Here is a 20,100-nt window from a genome sequence, read left to right on the forward strand (position 1 = left end):
CTAATGAATATTCATCCCGGCAGTTCTCCCCCGCGCGCCGCAGTTTATAAACTGAATTATGGCTGATTTGCCCTTTTAAAAAATGAACACGGGCGCATCTCCCACAAGGAGGCGGCGAACAATAACGTCTGATTATAAAATGCTTTAGTGCGTAACTGCCGGTGAGGAGACGGCGGCCGCGTGGTGACCGAGCCACATGGAGGAGAGACCACCTGAAATCAATCCACTTCAACCCTCCACCTCTTTACGCTCAATATCTGCACTGGACATGTCACTGATTTATTCGCACTGGAGGGAGTTTGTCTTCAAATGAGCAGGTCACGGTTCTTCTCATCAACCTTTAGATGGGTCCAAACCCTCCCGGCCTGGCCGCACAACCGGGGATGTCTCCGGGTGTCATCCCCGGTGAGCGGGCCCTGGCCCTCTCAGGTGCGAGATCAACAGGCGGCATCAGTTTGTATTCACAGTGCGTGAAAACGACACGTTTATCATGCAAATAAGCGGCTCTTTGCAGCAGGTGTCAGCGCACACTCATCGTGCGTAAAACGTGCGTAAAAAGGGCTGCTCGCATCCAACTGGAGTCTAGTCATTGATGGATTACAATCTTAGATACATGTGGTTTTAACCTGATTAATATCCTCCATCCTGCTGATATATCCATTGAAAAGACAATAAAGTAAAAATATTAATATTAAAATGGCCAAAATAGCCTCCACCATCAGACTGACCTGGATTATGTGTCCAAGGTATAAAGGTTATTAAAAATGCTGCTTTCAAAAGTATTAGGATCTTTTGCCACAATTTTTTTAATTCTTTATTCATTCATGTTGTATGTGTCTGATCCATTTGACAAATCAAGTTCTGACAATATTATAAAATTCAGGAGAAATAAAGGTCAGTAAATCATTTATTTCTGTTTAAAAACAAGTGCAGCCAATGACACTAATATATTTTCTTTTACACAAATAAATACCAGGTCACACTTAAAAATGTACCTCTGTCGTTAAAAACACATTCCTCACCACGCTTTTTAAAGTGCTGAGTGTCATGTATGTAGAAGTTTGTAGAATGTAGATCACTTTAAAAACATGACAGAAAAATACCTCAGTCTCCTTCACCTCAGTTTGAGTCATTCGCTTTGATTTGGATGTATCTGCTGCCACCGTGTGGTTCAATGTTCAAACACAACACGAGTGACAGGTTTCTTTAGAATAACATTTGTATAAAGAGGAAACATTTATGACAGGGACCCAGAGGTCAAAGGTCAGAGGTCAGGGTCATGATGCACCGATGTCCAAATGACCTCCATCCATCTTTGATCACACTGAGGATTTCAAGTTATTCCCTCTGTTTATCGCTGTTGATCAGTGTTAGAGTGAAAACTGAGCATCACTGACGGTTTTACATTTTTAAATGAATCTTTTACCCTCATGTTTGAAACTAATCTTATTCTTGAGTTATTACTGCATTTCACAGTATAATGTTCAGCTCATTGTAATAAATCCATCCATTATTTATACCTATTATCGTTTTAGGGTTGTACCTACACATAACTGAGCCCAATATAAGATCAATTTGAGATTTAGATTATTTTCTCATATTTCTTAAATGTAGCTCAAGAGAAATAGCCATCCTCTTAACTTACATCTAAAATCTTAAATGCTCCTCTTCCTGTGTTCGTCCACTAAACTGTATTTGTCTCAAATAATGAGATTCTTGAGTAAGAATTAAGATCCAAAACAAAACTTGAGGCACAATAACATGCACAATATATATCATTTGTCTCAGTGACCAAATTCAAACTTGATGAAAGCTGAAGAATAATTTCTCTTGGATTTATCAAGTCTCATTATTTCTCCTACGGGAGGGTTTAGGATAAACAGTTCAGATTGTATTAATCTTCAAATAAGAAGATTTAATTCCCGCAGGCAGAAAAAAATCCCTCTGACCTTATATTCAGTGTGAATTCTGCAACTGGATCAGAGTCTTGTTTTGGGGACACGACGCTCACTTTGCAGAGGGAAAAACAAGGGAATAAAAAGGACAAATGCTCGACTGGTAAACACTTGTTTTGGGGATTGTTCCATCAATTCAGTGTAAACATCATTTGGAAACAAAGGACCCTCCAGCTGGAGGAGGCTGGCAGACTGTTCCCGTCCCTCAGAGGCTCTCTCATTAGTTGACATGGTTTGTTCTTACATGCTGATAAACAGCTGTGCACATTTCTCACTCAGGAAAAACTATGATTAAAGCTTTCGGAAGAAGAAAAACAAATCTCAATTTCTGTTCTGGGAATTTTACCAGGAAACAACTTTTAAACTAAATAAAAGGATGATTTGAAAAACAGTTTCAGCTGGTGTCACTTTGTTTTCTCTCTCACAAAGTTTTATGGCGCAGATTTCTATATTTTCCAGCTTTACTTCCGATTTTAAGAGGATTAAATTAATCATTTTTGAATTGTAAATCTGAAGTGTGGACAGAATTTTAAAATGTTATGTAAACGAGGACAGCTCTTGATTCCTGGTCTGTAACAATCTCTTCTTCCTGCTGGTTGTTCCCAGCAGCACCTCCCAGACAGAGGCCTGGTGTCAGTACACGAAGCTGACGTATATGACGGATGCCGCTGGTAATTTGGGCAGGTGGAGGTCAGGGAATGGCAGCTCACCGTCACTGTCTATGTGCGTCTGGACCGTGTGTAGGCTTTGACCACTGCCCCCCACTCCAGCACGGAGCTGTGGACGATCCCCAGTCCTGGCCCTGTTCATGATACGCTGCTCCCAGCTCCCTGCCCAGGCAGATGTCCTGGATCTGGCGGTGTGGACAGATCCAGGGAATCTCTCCTCATGTCTGCGATCAGGTCCAGGAACGTGTCTCTGTCCCGGTTGTATCTATTCGAGTCCAGATAAGCACTGTTGTCTCCGTCTGTGTCACTGTTCGAGTCTGTGCTTGTGGCTCTGTTTGCATCTGGAAGGTGGTGAAGCTGCTGCAGGTTCACCACCGTCAGCCTCTCCAGATGCTGCCACAGCGAATGTCCCTCCAGGGGAGCAGGGGACATCCCACCGGATCCCCCGGCACCGCAGTGGATCAGAGTCAGGTGCCTCACCTCCGAGTTGTTGAGCAGACGTGCCGTGTTCGATGGCGACGTGAACCAGACGGTCAAACGTCTCATCCGGAAAACAGGAGAGGAGTGGGACTGCGGGTGGTGCAGCGTGGAGAGATGGATGTCCTTGCATCGGCAGTCAGTCAGCGAGGAGACGCTGCAGGGCTGCGGGTCCTGGCTGCAGGAGTAGTAGAAGAAGCTGTTGTGGGTCACGTAAGCCAGACGCAGGTCGGAGCGCTGCAGGACCAGAGACACACACAGCAGCACACAGAGGAGAGGAGCAGGAGGGCTGAGGGCTGCCATCACTGCTGCAGGAGGAGAGGCTCAGGCCGCATGTTGACTGGTGCTCATGAAGGGTGCTGTGTAAACCTGAGCCTGGAGAAAAGTAAAGAATCAAACACAGAGCTGTCAAACACCTAAACTTTCACCGCACTGCATTTTACTGAAGATTGGGTTTTGGAAACCTCGTAACTGGTGAAATAAAACTTGGGTTTTGAAAGGTTGAATCTTTTATTTTGGACGTACACCTGCACGGTCACTGAGTTTAAACCCACGTTTTTGATGTTGTCCCACATTTACGAGCATGAGAATCACATGATCCTTGGCAGTGATGCCCTGATCTGAAACTTCAAAACTGGAAAAAACTGTTGGGATTCTGGAGTCAGGAGCATTTTCTCCAAACCTATTGTTTAATCTCTGCAGAAGTGGAGTCTAATCACACGTCGAACTCAAATACAAAACAATGTTTGCGGGGAACAAGAGTCTGATCCAGGTCTGATGTCTTTTTTATAGCTTTCTGCAGAGCCATGAATGGATTTACAGTCTTTTTTTACATATAAATATACAGTGATTCTGCCCACAGCCTGTAAAAAGACTTTATGTGCACAATAAGTGATGTTTCCCCTTTAAATTATGGATGTGAATTTCTCCTCCGCCTCAGTTCACTGGATTCCAGGAGTGACTGTTTGTAATTCTCTCTTTGGACACACACTTTTCATCACCCCCGTCTCAGCTACATGTTATTCACCACACGATTTACAGCAGCAACCTTTCCCTGGGCCCCCGAGGGAGCGGCTGTGAATTCGTTCCATCTTTCTGCGTGTCGCCATCGCTCGCTTGACATCTAATACTATTCTGACATTTTGTGTAAAAGTTCCAGCCGCCGCTTTAAATCCAGCATAACGGGGGTGAAATAACTGTACAAATGAAAACAAAACAGTCGGGGTCATGCAAGTGAAAAGCAGCGCTCTCTGAGTTCAGGTCAGCTTTCACTCAGGAGACTGTTGCTGTTGGATGTTGGGGTGAAATGTGAGTGAGGGCGCTCTCCTGTGTGTCTCTCACACATTAAGTGCTTTCTAACCACGACGTGAAGAGAAGAGATGTGATGGGTGTGTTCTTCCTGCTCTACACTGATTTCCACTGCAAGCCCACATTGAATCCCCCCCCCCCCCCCCCTACACACACACACACACACACACACACACATGCGCAGATACACACACACAGATACACACGCATATTTAGAAAATTATAAGTGATTCATTTGAGATTCCAAAGAAAAACATTGTTTTCCAATCTTGGCTCTCAACAAAGGTCAAGGGTAGATTTTCTGGTTTGGCCATAATATCAGAGCAGAAACTCGACTCTGTGTCTGTTTCTGAAGTCAGGACGCCGCCGCCACATTCTTCCCTTTAGTCTTGACTCACATGTAACAGACGTGAATAATCATCTACAGAATGTTCAGCGTCTCTTTTTCCCTCTTATTTTGGTTTAAAGTCCGAATTTCATACTCTGTTAACACCGGGTAAAATATTTGAATGAATGAAGTGGATTTCATTGCTCTCCATGAAATGGAAACGTACGTCTTGTGCATGATCACGCTCTGATTTATTTTGTATCTTCGGAATCTGTGCTAGAATCTTGTGGGCTTTTGAACAATGTTTGGCTGACGTCCGACTTGAAATTGTACTTTCTGACCTCCCAGTGACCCCAAGAAGGTTCAGGATCCTTCAGGGTTCGTTTCCCTTCTGTGTGTTGCTTTCTTTCTTCTCACACAAGTTAGCGTTTGGAGAAATGCTAGATGAACCACTCATTAATTAAATTATTAATTAAAAGAAGTGAATAAATTCTGTGAAAAAACAAAAAATCAATGAATCTCTTACGATTACAAGTATTGTTTCTGCCATCGATCCTCCATCACTAAACCTAACTGAGCCACAGCTCAACAAATTTCTTCAATATTATCTTATACTATCTGTAAATAAGAGTCCCCAACAAATACAAATATTACTGCAGTTTTATTATTGTTTGCTAAAAATCAACGGCTCATGTTGCAGCTTCGTCTTTAATGATTGAGCATTTTACAGAAAATAAACTGTATCTTTGTGACCTGTTTTTAAAGATGTGTGTTTACAGTAAGAACGATCAGTTAACTGGGGGAAACCATATTGTAAACACTTTGCTGGTTTGTTTTTTCTAATGGGCCACATGGATGATTTCCAGAGCTATTATTTGAATAGTTGAAATTTGTGTTCCAATATCTGCAGATAAGTGGATTGTGCTGCACGCGAAGCAGCATGTTTCACTTCAGAAACACTCCTGCTCCTTGGAGCTTTATAATAGCAGAGCGATATGTGGTATAGTAGTGATTTCCTCCCAGTCGGAAAAGTTTTTCCCACATGTTGAGCTATTCCCTTTTTACATGAAAATATTGTTTTCTCTCCATATTCAGTCACGCTACCCAGAGCTAATGAGCTTATCCTCAAACACTCGACTGTACAGAGACACAGCAGAAGTTTCCTTTAGAGGGGAAGACATGAAGCAAATGTATTCGAGCAGCATAAAGAGAAAAGGAGAATTAACAATTCATATTTTGGTTTCGTTCTAACACAAGATTCTGTAAATGAAAATTGTGTACAAGTACAATTTTGAGATATTTGTAAGCTACTTGTACAACTTGAGTTGACAGTTTACATTCTCTGAAGTGTACGTTTAATCTCCACTTTTTTCTTTGATAACTTTAGTTACGAGTTCAGATTAAGATTGATAAACACAAAATATCATCAAAAAACAAGACTTAATGGATCCAAGGGGATGATTATTGAAAAATAGAATATTACATTACAAGTAAGAATACACTAACCTCCCACCGGCATTTAAATAGGTAAAATTGAATATACTGTACCTTCATGTTAAATTGTTTAATTGTCCTCTCTGAATAATAAAAGTTTTAGTACTTTAATGCAGGACTTTTACTTGTACAGAGTATTTTTTACACTCTGGTGTTGTTACTTTTATTAAAAGGATCATGTTGTTAGTGCATCTCTGTGCTGAACAGGTTCTTTTGACAGATTAAATTCTAGTATTACTGTCACGCATTCTTTCCCCAGTCCAGCTTCAGGGAAATGTGTGAAGATGGACAGAAAGAGTGAGCGTCCGGGTTCAGTGTTCCTCGGTTTCCTCGGTTTGTTTTTCCTCTCTGGCCCCGGAATGGCTCACTCCACCTCTGCTTATGTCCAGAAATGTGAGTCGCAGTCTTTCGGGACAGAAGCATCTCTCTCTCTCTCTCTGTGAAAACGTTCGGACTTTCCACTCAGAAACATAAAAATGAAGGAGTGTCTGACCACATATCTGGTCTTGCTGTGAATCACACACTTGGCCTTCAAGTGACTCAACCCTCAGCTATGCTACAGAATAGTTTTTGTGGGTCATGGGTGAAGTTTGCCTCGTTAAAACTCTAGAGTCGGAAATTCCAGGGAATTTAAAGCACTCACCACTTCTCGTCTCATGTAGTTTCAGGAGAAAACTTGTCCGAGGCCAAGGACAGCACAACACAGGACATCCTACAGAGAGAAAGAATCCGTCAGCCGAACTGCCGGCATCAGGAGCAGTTCAAGTCGTTGACTGTGACACATCGTCCTGTTTTTCATCTGAACAGATTTGTGAGAACGTTTCTATTGCATAACACAGACTCAGGAACGCACCGGCTATGAAATGTAATATGAGCACAAGCACCAGACCTGGCTTTCTGTCAATAAGAGTTAACTACAGGACACAAACATATGAGCTGTTACGGTAAAACTCAGTGGTGCTCGGTGTTAGTAAGATTCCCAGTTTGTGGAACTCACCTCAGGCCGCTGCTGAAGAGCTGATCTTCTGAATGCGTCAGACTGAGACTGGGATGGGGAGGAAAAACAATCCCACATCACATCCAGCTGACGTCAGGATGGAGGAAGTATCCCACAGAGGAAGCCGTAGAGTCACAGTCTGTGATACGCTCTGATTAAAGCCTCGGTATGATATATACAAACAGAAAACACAGTTCTAAACAAAAAAAGACCAGAAACAGTCAGGATGCCACAGATAATCTGTTTGACTTAAGCTCTATTTGAAAATGATGACACCTATCGAGGACCACTTCCTATTATTGTGCAATACAATGAGTGTTTCCTGTTCATGGCCACAACACAGCCATGATATTATTTGGATTTTGGTAAAAAATATATATAAACACATTCTGTAGATTAATCTATGGAAGATATATTTAGCAGAGTAACAGGATTAAAAAATGTTTTTATAATTGATCTACCAGTAAAGTTATCAATCAGTCTAATCCTGAACAATGTATGTCTTACCCAGATTTTGTTTTGTTATGTTAATGAAACGTTTTTTTCTCATTTTCTATTTAACAACAACAACAACAACAATAGTAATAATAATAATAATAATAATAATAGTAATTATCATTATTATAAATATGATACTCACGCAAAAGTTATTATATGAGTGTATAGGCTAGCAGGACTCCCCTGAATAATAATAATAATAATAATAATAATAATAATAATAATAATAATAATTTTCTTTTTCTTCTTCTTCTTCTTCTTTTTATTATTATTATTGATATTGATATTATTATTATTATTATTATTATTATTATTATTATTATTATTATTATTATGACACTGTAGGAGTTAGGTCCCTCCAGCAGGAGGCAGTAATGCAGCACCTTGGATGCAAGCTGCCGTTGGGTGACACCTCCAAAGAAGACAGAGAAGCCCTGGGATTTCCGAGGGTCAGTGAAGGCAGCAGTGGCTCATGGTGTCCCTCGGAGCCTGGAGTCGTTTCCCTTCAGCTCCCGTTGTTTCTCCGTCTCCATGAAACCTTCGCCTCACTAAGTCGTTAGTCGCCGTTTCACGTGAACGCGAAGGAAAAGCGCGAGCGTCGGGTTTCGAGCTGAGAATGATTCTGGTCAAGCTTCATCCCGTTTTCCCCCTTTTCCTCTGGATCGCTGCTGCGTGGTGCCTCGGTAAGTTCCCCCGCTTCTTTACGCACAAGCTAACGCGCCTGTGACAGTTGAAGATAGAGCACGTGTGAGAAATGATCTGTGAAATGACTGTTGTCTGAGGCCACTGGGGAGGAGAGATGAAGAGGAGCTGCTCTTCCTCCTCCTCATCATCATCACGACAGGGAAACGCCACTGAATCCCTGTAAGCTAGCAGCTAGCGGCCTGTGGCTAACAGCTGGAGGTTGTTTTCCTTCTCTCTACACATGTTAGACTGACACTGTGACACTGTGACACTGACTTCATTGTTTATTCATATTCTTGTGTCTGATGTGAATAAGCTGCAGTCACCGGGATGTGATGGTTCTGCTTTTAAAGGCTCCAGCTCCCAGGGTTAAAGGGATAGTTCACCCCAAAATGAAAATGTACTCTTTATCTCCTCATCACTATGTCTGTGGAGGGTGGCTGAAGTGTCTGAGTCCACAAAACACTCAGGGGTAAACAGCGTTGAAGCCAAATCCAATACAATTGAAGTAAATGTCTTCTTTCCACGTCTTCAAAAGTTAAAAAAACAACGGGATAAAATAACAAATGCCTCCATACGGCTCCTGCGGCGTCTTTCAGCCTAAATGTCCCTCTCTGATCGTGTTTTGTGGATTCAAACACTTGTGGATTGACCCACCCCTCCATCACAGTGGTGAGGAGATAAAGAGTACATTTTCATTTTGGGGTCAACTGTCCCTTTTAATGACTTGTCTGAGGAGACGGGCACTGAACTCCGGATAATCCTCCTGACATTCTCCATGTGAAAAGTCAAATGTTGAGTTAAAAAAATGAGAGTTTATCCCCTTGTTAAAACTCCGGAGAATGTCCGAATGAGCCCTTGTGGGAAAAAAACGTCAGGAGATCCTCCCGAGGATTGAAGGCGAGCGAGTCGCCGTGTTGACGAAGTTTCTAAAGACGTTTTCAGACTGTCCACAGAATTGGATCTGAACTTCCTCCAGAGTTTGACCTTTTACACATGATGGCGCAGTGGGAGATTCTCCACTCGGACGCGTTCACAACAACGGTGAGCGGTGAATACTACGGAATCTCCCGATGTCAGCTCTTCTGGACCTTCTGCGACGTTTTCCCGGGGGCCCAGGTGGAGAAACTCAGCTGAAAGTCCAGAGCAACGCACTCGGACATCTGTGCTCGCACATAACACCCCTTCTGGAGGATGTCCAGAGATCATGGAGTTCAGTGCATGTCTGAAAGCAGCTGGGATGTCTTGTTATTAGGAAATAATTTAAATGACCATAACGGGACTCAGAACAGCCACAAAGAACATTATTTCTTAGTTCTTTGCCAGCTTTCTTTTAGTTTGTTATTATTTAATTGTTGGTGTTTGTGTTTGTTATTTGATTGTTATTTGCCCAGGAAGGAACTACTAAGCCCACATGTGACTGATGGTTGGAAGACCAGTTTTTCTTTATTTCCTCTTTGTAGTTTTCGGTATTACTCAAGACCTTTTCAGTTGCGCAATCCACAGCACGTACTCATCCAGTTTTGCTTGAGAGAAGATACGGTCAAATTTTGGAAACCACGTGGAATTACACAATACCTTTCACAGCAGTACTTTGGAAATACATATTCTAGGATATAAATACCGAGATCAGAAGAAACTGCTGGGACTGAGGAGCTTTTAGTCTGGGGCCTTTTGTTTGAATTGACACATACAACCCATAATAGTGACTCACAAACAGGATTTGCAGCCGGGGGCGTTGCAGTGGGAGTGCTTGTGCAGCAGCCAACAGGATATCAAGACAATACTTTAATTCTCTGACCAAATTGTATAACCCTGTTCTCACATGTGTTGTATGGCAGTCGGTTAAAAAGGAAAATAAAAATAAAAAAAAATATATATATATATCATATCTGGAGAAATCTCACAATTTACCAGACTTGTTATTATTTATTAATCTTGGGATTCTATTCATTAACTCGAAGGGCCGTCAGACCTCAGCTAAGACTGATTGGTCACTTTGTCACCGTAATACATGTATTGCATCAGATTTGTTTTAGTAAAGTGGTAAAAATACTTATTTTGATTCACAAAATCCAGATCACGATACAGATCCACACAAAATTTGACCTGTTTATAGATATTGGTTCTCAAATGAAAATACTAACTCCTTGATCTACCCCCTGATCCGCTCGATTGAATGTGTTCCTTCCAATATGTCACAGAGTTTTATGGTAATCCATCCTGGTGACTTGCTGCGGTGAATATTGTTTGTTTACAGCTCATTGTGTTCTGTGTCTACTTCTTCTTGGTCCGGCAGACGGAGCAAACCGTTTTAAAGGAGGGAGGATTGTTGGGGGACTTCTGCCGTGTCGGGTGTGACTGTGTCTGAAAAGGTTTTCATGGCTCACAGGTGTGAGGGCAGCAGAATTGTGCTCATGGTCCCTGGGGTGGGGGTGGGGGGTCAGAACCGGCTGTTTATGGGGAAGTGCAAATACACGGGGAAAAACATTATCAGCACCAACGAAAGCAGCATGAGACAATGAGTGTGAGACACTGTGTTTCCTGCAGGAAGCTTCTCAGCCTCTGCAGAGTGAGATTGCCGAGCAATTCCACCAAGAAACATTGCATTTCCCTGTTCTGTTCTCGTCTCCACCTCCACCTCCCACTTTGTCTTCAATTTAGACGTCCAACTTGCACTGATTTGCAGGAACCCTGTACGTGTGTATCTCGTTGTTCAAATCTCCCACTTCTGCTGTTTATTTTATGTTGGTGTGGCCCATACTAAATACATTGTGTGATTTGGTTTAAAACCACTGTTGTGATAAATTCTCTGAAGTCTAAAATGTAGATAATGTCCTGTACTACTGGAAATGAGGCGACGCCGTCCATGTATCTTCCCCACAGCAGAGGTCATGTGCCGTTTCCCAGCACATGAAGTGAAATTTGTGAGCGGAATTGAAAAAGTCATTCGGAAGGTGCCACTTTTTTTTCTTTTTCTGCTGCTGCTGATTTGGTCTGAGGTCGACACGGTCTTGATCTCAAAGCTGATGCTCATGGTCCGTGTGGATCTGTCCACATGTGAAATGTAAAAATCGGCTGATTTAGAAAACCCCTTCTACCTTTTACTGCACTCTACTTTCTTTTATCCATCTCAGCCGGCTTGTGTTGCAGTGCGTGACTTCCATCAGCTCAGACACGTTCAGTTGTTCCGTCTCACGACTCATTGCCAGATAAGAGATAAGGGTTAGGGCCTCTATGAATCATGCCATGATTGTGTGCGTTGTTCTCGAGTTGTGTTACTCCTTATGCAGAAGTCTCGTGGGCACATTTGTGTTCCCCTTCTACACTAAACATCACGTGTGTGTGGTTTTGATATTTTCCTCCGTGGCTTTTCTCAAACCTTAGATGTGTATTTTTACAGTTTCTTAAAATCTTGTGTAAATTTTTGACTTATGAGTCTTGTTGTGTTGTGGAGATTAAAGTACCGGGTTATTTGAATCTTGCTGTTGTGCAGTAATCCCCTGACACACCGCACATAATTGTGATGAGTCACTGTGTATTATATTCTAGCACAACTTGGGGCTACTGGGGCTTTCCTAAAACTAACACTTTCGTTTTCGAGGAGATTTGCCATCAAAGTGTTAATAGGAAAACAACAAACAAGAGACTGAACATTGTGTGTGTGTGTGTGTGTGTGTGTGTGTGTGTGTGTGTGTGTGTGTGTGTGTGTGTGTGTGTGTGTGTGTGTGTGTGTGTGTGTGTGTGTGTGTGTGTGTGTGTGTGTGTGTGTGTGTGTGTGTGTGTGTGTGAGATAAAATAAATATAATCAGCGGATGAATCCATAGGCGAAATAATCATTAACTTCAGAGCTCCAACTCAACAAACTACAACAGTAAAATCCTGCTTTTACATTAATGCATGAGTATTACTAATCTAATGAATATATGAAATTGTTCAGCATTTTAAGTATATTTTAAAGTTTTCTTGATCAAATGTACTTTTACTTTGCTTATACACTTTTACTAGTACTTACTTATTAGTACTTATATACCTCTATGTGAGTACTAATAAGTAAGTACTAGTAAAGTCAATACTTCCTTAAGTGTAACTTAAGTAACATTTTCAATATAATGATAATCATGATAATATCAGCACTAATTCTAAAAATAATTTAGTGAGACTGTTAAAAACTGATTATATGGCCGATATTGTACTGTGACTCTATACAGCACATTGTGGGGATTACTTTTGGTTCAAATGAGTTGATTAAAACGAAAGTGTTTTGCAGCAGCACAAGTTTTAGAGTTTTACATAAATCACCAACGACCTTGTTTTTATGTCAGATAGCATCTGTTTCTCTTCCTGCTTCTGAACCACGATTCGTTTTGAAGGCACAAATCTCTCAACCGCGTTTTCTGTCCTCATTTAGTGTCGTTCACATCCTGAGTCACTCAAACTCTTCAGCGCGCTCACTGTTTTGCTTAATGATCGACAGCTGGGGGTTTGACCTGAAACCGACTCGCTGACCTTTTCATATCTGGTTGATTGTAGTTATTTCCTCCTCCAATTGGGATTTTAAATGTAAAAACTGTAAATTTGCTTTGGAATCTGTTAATTAAATATTGTTTTGGTGCTGGTGAAGTCATGCATTATTTTCTCCAGACAACTATGACATCTGCAACATGTACTTGCTGTAAAATCTTATTTATAAAATCTTTCACAGATTTAATTTAATAATGACAGTGTGACATCTTTAAAAAAAATGGGCTTCCAAAATCTAATCAACACGATAAAATGAATGTAGACATAGTTAAATGTTGTGGTTAAGTGTGTGAGTGAGTGTGTGTCTCGAGCCCCCGTGGTGTCAGCCCTCAGAAACCAGCTTTACTGTTGTGGTTATCACCTTTACAGTAAACGTGTGTACCCATCTGTTTCTCTGTTTCACACTTCTCACATCGCAGTTTGTGGATGTGTATTATCACGTGCATTCACGTAGATGTTAGTTCGCGAAGGAAGTGAAACTAAAATGCGTGGGATACTTTTTTGGTTTCTGTTTTTATTTCATGTCATAAACGTGAAGGTGCGTTCAGTGAATAACCAGAACATGGAGCTGGAGCCGCTGTATTGTCTTTTTTATTGAAGTTTAAAAATGACACACCTGGACAAAGAGCAGTTTTAAATCTTTAAAATACATTTGTTTAAGCTTAATGTGTGAGGCCTGTCTTTCTCCATCAGCTTTGATGCTAGGTTCCAAATCAAGTGCAGGATTGTGTCTCGGGGGGTGTTGACACAATCACTGCAACCATCAGAAATGCAGCAGCTTCCTGTAAGCAAAGGGAAACAACAGACTTGTGTAAACAGGTTCAGACTAGTATCTGCAGAACTCAACTTAACTTAAAGTGACCTGATGTTGGGTGTCAGGATGGGAGGATCATCTCAAGGGGACAAACGCTGTCTGTTTGTTGTGCTCTGCTTTGACTTCTTTGGATTTGAGGAACGTGGGTGTAGGCCGTCAGGAAGTTTGGAGTTCAGTGCCAGAAGAGACGGGGTTACTTTCCACACAACCTGGTTTGCAGAAAATCATGTGAATTAACTTTGTAAAGAATCCAAACTGGAAAACATGGTATAAACAAGGTGCACATTGAGCTTCTGTTTCTGTGTGTGAATATAAAAAACAAACACTTTTTGATAGTGACTCACACCAGTAAATTCTATATTAGTTTTCATGCAGTGCCCTCTAGTGTGGAGTTTTGGGAATTGAAAAAGCCTTCCTGACTTCAATGCACAGACCCATTGACAAGAGCCGAGTCTGTAAAAGCTTTTCTGTACCGAGCGGGTGTCTCCTCATCTAAGGGCCTTCTGATTGTATTTCTGATTTTGGTGCTGGTCGTAAAAAAGTTGAATGATTCAAAATGTGTGAGGGCTGACATCTCTGTCTCTGTCTCCACAGTGGAGCCCCCGACCAACCTGACCCTGCAATGCCACAATCTGCAAAACACCCTGGAGTGGAGCTACGGCCGATTCTTGCCAGGGCTCAGATTCAAAGTCGATATCCGTAAAATTTTTGGGTCAGTTATAGTCAAGTTTTTCTCTTTTCTATTAATTACCTGTCAAATATCTGTGTTTGCCATTTTATAGTAGATCTTTTTGTGGATGATCAGTGCTTTAAAATGTGTGAACCGCATTAATAAACATGACCTCATGAGAGTTGATGCTGCACCGTATTGTCTGTCTTTTAAAGAATCCACATGATGTATTAATCCTGGACCCTTGGTTCTAAGTGTATAGTTGTGTTCACAACAAAGGACAAACTTTGTTGTGAACACAACTAGTGTTCAACATCACACTCCTGGAGAACAATTTACAGTTGTAGCTAAGGAGGAGGTGGATAAATCAGAGACGTACTTTGCTCTTGAATTGTTATTATCATCATCTTGCAGTTAAAGAGGATTTTGAGAAAAGAGAAGATCATTTTATATCAGCTCACTTAGCTGCTAAAAACAATTCTGAAGTGATTCCACAAATCTTTTTCAGGTTCGTGTTTAAAATAGTTTCTGGGAACATAATAGATAATAGAACTAGATATTATTGCTTTATAAAGCATTTATTAACACGTGTTGCAGGCCTTGAATTAGCTGTTTTTAAAACTACTGCAGACAAGTGATAATATTATTATTTTCAGTCCTTAGTGTTGGTCAGAATGCTACATATCCCATAATATCCCATCCCTTCCTGCCTGTTTAACATCGTCATCTTACAAACTTTACACCTTCAACTTGTAACAAAGACTTCCTGTGACCGACTTGATGTTTCAGCATTCCTGAACGTTGTTCATCTTTCTCTCCAGCTCGCCCTCTGTGCTGTGGGTGGACCCTCCGGCTCTCTGGGCCAATGTGTCAGCTTTCTCTGATCCAACCAACGAGTATCTTGTGTTCGTAACTGCCGTCCTTGGTCGGAATGAGTCCGTCACTAGTAACGAACTCACTTACAGCTACTTCATGGACTCTATTTCATCTCAGAAATGTGAGTAGTGATGTCGGCATTCCCACATCTTCCCACTGATGAATTCACAGAAAGCTAAGGTTGAGGGTTCTTCCTTGTCGTTGCTCTGCTGCAGACAAACAACACAAGATAATTGTGATGGTACTTCTTGAGATTTAGAAACCGGTATAAAAGTTTGAGCTTGGATTTTTTTGGGGGAGGGGAACAATGTAGATTCTGATATTTGTGAGTAAAATATTTCTGATGCAGATTTATCCGTCAGTAAATAATGTATATTAAAAAAAGTTAGCAATGATTCCTAAGATGTTGTTATCAAACCCTTACGATAAAGACATATCATTGAGGCTTGAAAACAAATCTAAACACCACTGTGTCACATATAATGACAAAACGTTGCAACTCAGGCAGTAACATGTTCACCGCTGTTATTCTAAATGTGATGATGTTGGTTCCCAGGTTCTGTGGACCTCCCACCAGTTGCCGTCACGTCACACCCAGACGACAATGTCATGTTCCACTTCACGCATCCCTGGCTGTGGCACTACCCCGTGAAGCCCGACAACCCAGGTTCAAAACTGAGAAAGAAGAAAAGCCACGACAAACGACAGCTTCCTGAGTTTAAATACGGCGTTGTGATCGTCGGCCAGGTCAGAATGAACAGTCGCACATTGGAAAAGTGTTATTACGTGATAATATTTATTAGTGGAAGTAAACAACTCTGATATGTCATCACATATCTGTTGTTCGACAGCAGCATTGGTTTTCTTCACAATCTGTTTGTGTGTGCAGACGGATCCGCATCATTTCAACTGTGTGGAGAGTGTGTGTGAGCAGAAGTTCCTGGTGGGGGCGAAGCTGGAGAAGCACTGTCTGAACATCACGGGAGAGCTGGAGAAAATGACCGTTAAATCCACGCAGTTGTACTGCACCATGCCGATGGTAGAAATGCAACCTGGCAAGAACAGTTGAGTAATATTTTATCAGGGGTCCAAACATGACTGTGTGGATTTGTAATGTTATGAACGAATTTTATCACCAAGATTTTGACAGTTTTGTCTCAAAAATGTAAAACTTACAGCTGTGTACAAAATGCGATGTTTGTTGGCCACTAGGTGGAACTTTTACAAAAAGTTGAAAAACATTATCTGGAATATTCCTCCAGACTGCGTACTGCTCTCAGCCTGAGACTTGTATTCTCTCTGTGGACCTGCAGGTCAGACTTGCCAAAAAGCATTAAAACATACAAATATTTAGGGTCTCAATAAATTAAAGTAACAGTAATTCATTTAAATGCAAAGGCAGCTGAGACAAATTAATTCTTGTAACTGTCGTCCTGCGAGTAGTTAGTTGTCTGTCTTCAAATGTCTTCATTCTTCCAATTTGTTTTTTCTAGATAACATTATCTACATCTTCGTCAGCGTGTTGGGCGTCTGTGTTCTCGCCTTTTTCCTCTTCTTGGTTTACAAAAAGATGACCAGCCCAAAGACTGCGCATCCAAAATCTATGGTATGTTCTTTCTACCACATCAGGTTTTATATGATGAGCCTCATTTGAATTCATATTATTCTGAAGCAGCTGTTCAACTTTTCCTCTTTGTGTCGTGAAGTCAATCGGCACATTCACGCAGGGCACCACGCCACCAGATCCGGAGCAGTTCTCTGACGTAACAGTGGAGCCGTCCTCTCCCACACCTCTACTGTCCAACGAGGAAGAGCCCGAGTTCACACCCGCTGCTGCCCGCACAGAGTCTCCTGTGCTACGGCTGCGCACCGGCGTCACAAACGCTGAAGAAGTGCTTGATGAGGTGGGGAACCAGAGTGATGAAGGACAGGGGTACATGAGAGGCAGCAGCCTGGATGAAGATGAGCCACAGGACAACAGTGAGTCCGGCTACGAGAAGCGTGCCGTGTTGGTTAAGATGGGGTCCGGCGAGCTGCTGCAGGCCTACCGTTCCTAAAAGCTGATGCCGGTAACCTCCGAACATGTTCAATGGGATGGTCAAATGTGGCTCTTGCCTGTAATCTGTAATGATCCGACAGTTTAGTACAGCTGAGAAAGCAACTCCCAGGGGAGTTATGGTTACACATTTCAGGAGGTTCCGTCTATGTCCTCATCAAAGGTGAAAAGGAACCGTCCTTTTGAAAATCAGTAAAACATTTCCTTTGTATTTAGCCTCAGTAATGACCGATACCAAATCTGGTATCGGTCACACTGCTCAGATATTCGTGTTTCAGCTCTAAGCTCTTCAAAAACTGTGCCTGTCCAATTGTACGAGTTAGTGAGGAAGCATTGTATTCATTATGGGATGTGGGAGTTAGATAAATTATGCATTAAAGCCAGGGTTGGTAATAACTCTTTGGAGGGATGTTTAACTTTACTTCTCAAATCTTAATTTCCAACGCAGACTGATGTTCTAGATCTTTGTTACACATAGTTTATTCTGCCCACGTGGTGGAATAAACAACCTGAGAAAACTTACTGAGCAGAAATAATAAGAGACAGGTTATTGCACTATGTTGGAACTGTTCCTACTGGAGCAGAGTCGCTGTTGGTCCAACGCTTTCACGTTATGTGCCATTGTCATGTGACGCCCAAAAACCTGATCAATGATGCGTCTATTCTCACCACAAGTGAACAACGTTTACTTTATAATACTCCGAGGCTCTTTGACATTAAATCCATTGAATCAATACATTTTTTTTTAAAGGTGAGACTTTGCATCTATTTCCTGTTGTGTTGCCAGGGCAAAAAGAAAAAAGCTTTTGATTCATGAAATGACGTCAATCATTGGTTGATAATAAACCTGTTAAGATACTGGGTCAGTGTAACGTCACTATATCTCCTTTTAAGATAAAACGGCAAACAAAATCACCTTCATTAACCGTTTCATAACCATGATATCATACTGTATCTATTCACATCTGTTGCATGAGCGCACGCATTAACATTTACCTCACTAGCAGAGTCTAAATCCTGTTTTCCCTGTGGAATGATACATCCTCTAAATGTATTTGCTGATTTGCACTTCATTGTTTTTTTTCTATACGATTCAGATGCTTTTATTTTCCTATGATTAAAATGCACGTTAAAGTTCCAGTATAATGTTTTGTGCCTCTTTAAATTCTGTTGTGTGACTGTGAAATGAAAATGAGATAAATGGGCAGGTCACAAAAGAAATATGATGAATTCTCCGACAGCAGATTTGATTGATTTCTAATACGGAGCTGTTGAGGTGTGTTAGGGTTAACATGTCCATGTCTGTCACCTGCTGCATGATCAGGAGAACAAGGGGAAAATGTATAATTAGAGATATAATGGAGGTCTGGCTGTATGAGACCCAGACTGATGATGCAGAGATCATCTGGCGCAGGAGTTCTTTATTCTTCTTGTTGCTGAAGATACAAGAAATTAGTTTAGGGACGATTTTAGCTTTCGAATCATTTCGATCTGTTCGATGAATAAGAATCTAAAACGTTACTGCCTCTTTAAACATTTCAAGTTCCCTCTCACTGTAAATGCAAAATGTGGCTGAACCCACAACGGGTTTCATTTTAAATAATGATTATGTTACAGGAAATGTTATGGGTTTTTTTGAGTGTGTGTAAAATTTTTAGATGATTCTACTGAACAGTTTGAGTGATTGTCTGTGTGAAACAATGTTTGGCAAAAAGCAGGCAACCCATTACAGTCAAACGCCTTTTTCTCCTGGATTCTGTGACCTAATTGTTTTATTTTATGTATCTCAAGCTTCCATCCTACTGTCATTTTTAATTTTAGTAGTACATTACTTCAATAAAAACAAATTCTGTGTAATTTCTACTTTTTCCTGTTTGTGTCCTGTTCCAGCTGAAGTTCATCCTGCAGCTGGAGTTATTAATGGTCTGTTGACGGAGTTGCTGTCTGTAATGAGAAGGAAGGGAAGTTGGTATTTCAGTGTTGATAGCAGCCAATTTAGAACTGGGTTATTACGGCAGGACTGACGGACTATTTAAATCACTGCATCACATTGTCACTATTTAAGGGAAGAAGCACATGCGTGACATTTTAGCAATTTCCTCTGAAACCAGTAATCTGAGCGACGAGGGAGACCACCTGTGTGTTTGTGTGTGTGTGAGACCTTATTGTTACCAGTAACAGTTGATAACACACTTCACTATTCAGTGTTTCTCCTCCACTGATGCTCGGCGTCCGAGAAACGACATAGAAAATAAGTCACATCCTCGATGAAGTGCATTTCAACTGTAATGAGGTAACAGGAGTTTGAAATTGCACAGTCATGATTTAGGTTCATATTCTGAATCAAAATTAATATAAAGTCGCTTGAGGTATTTTGACCAAAGTATGTTACAGACATTTCATTAAGACCCCAAGGAACCATATCAACTTGTGGTAAAATGGGCATGCTATGTCCCCTTTAACCCATTAACGAGATGATTAGAATAAAGATGATGAAATAAAGCAGAAACGGGGACAATAGGAGGATAAGATGTTAAATAACGTGTGTAAACTGTTCATATAGAGATTTTCTTCATGACCACTCAAAGTGCTTTACTGGACAGTTTTTACATTCACCCATTCACACACATACAGTGCATCTATGGGCTGCACTTTTTCTATGAGGGGTAATTCAGGGTTAAGGGTTTGGCCTCAGGACACTTGGTTCTGGTTAGAGGCCTCCTGTCTCTCTCTCTCTCTAACAGCTGGATG

The 20,100-nt window shown here is 41.2% G+C and overlaps 2 protein-coding genes across 2 annotated transcripts; one reads left to right on the plus strand and one right to left on the minus strand.

Annotated features, from left to right (window-relative positions):
• Positions 1-2,461: 2,461 nt before the first annotated feature.
• Positions 2,462-7,724, minus strand: si:ch73-52p7.1 (uncharacterized protein LOC100321084 homolog). Its single transcript, XM_034608056.1, is given in 6 exon segments — positions 2,462-2,693; positions 2,696-2,749; positions 2,752-2,791; positions 2,793-3,475; positions 6,874-6,942; positions 7,228-7,724. Coding segments are annotated over 4 exon segments (810 nt in total). The 5' UTR covers positions 3,404-3,475; positions 6,874-6,942; positions 7,228-7,724; the 3' UTR covers positions 2,462-2,588.
• A 455-nt stretch (positions 7,725-8,179) lies between these two features.
• ifngr1l (interferon gamma receptor 1-like) lies at positions 8,180-17,913 on the plus strand. Its single transcript, XM_034608054.1, has 7 exons — positions 8,180-8,408; positions 14,342-14,459; positions 15,239-15,414; positions 15,850-16,042; positions 16,188-16,357; positions 16,787-16,899; positions 17,000-17,913. The coding sequence occupies exons 1-7, from the start codon at positions 8,342-8,344 to the stop codon at positions 17,348-17,350; spliced, it is 1,188 nt and encodes a 395-aa protein (XP_034463945.1). The 5' UTR covers positions 8,180-8,341; the 3' UTR covers positions 17,351-17,913.
• The last annotated feature ends 2,187 nt before the right edge of the window (positions 17,914-20,100 follow it).

Source organism: Hippoglossus hippoglossus, chromosome 15, assembly GCF_009819705.1.
Source record: "Hippoglossus hippoglossus isolate fHipHip1 chromosome 15, fHipHip1.pri, whole genome shotgun sequence".
In the NCBI taxonomy this organism is placed as follows: Eukaryota; Metazoa; Chordata; class Actinopteri; order Pleuronectiformes; family Pleuronectidae; genus Hippoglossus; species Hippoglossus hippoglossus.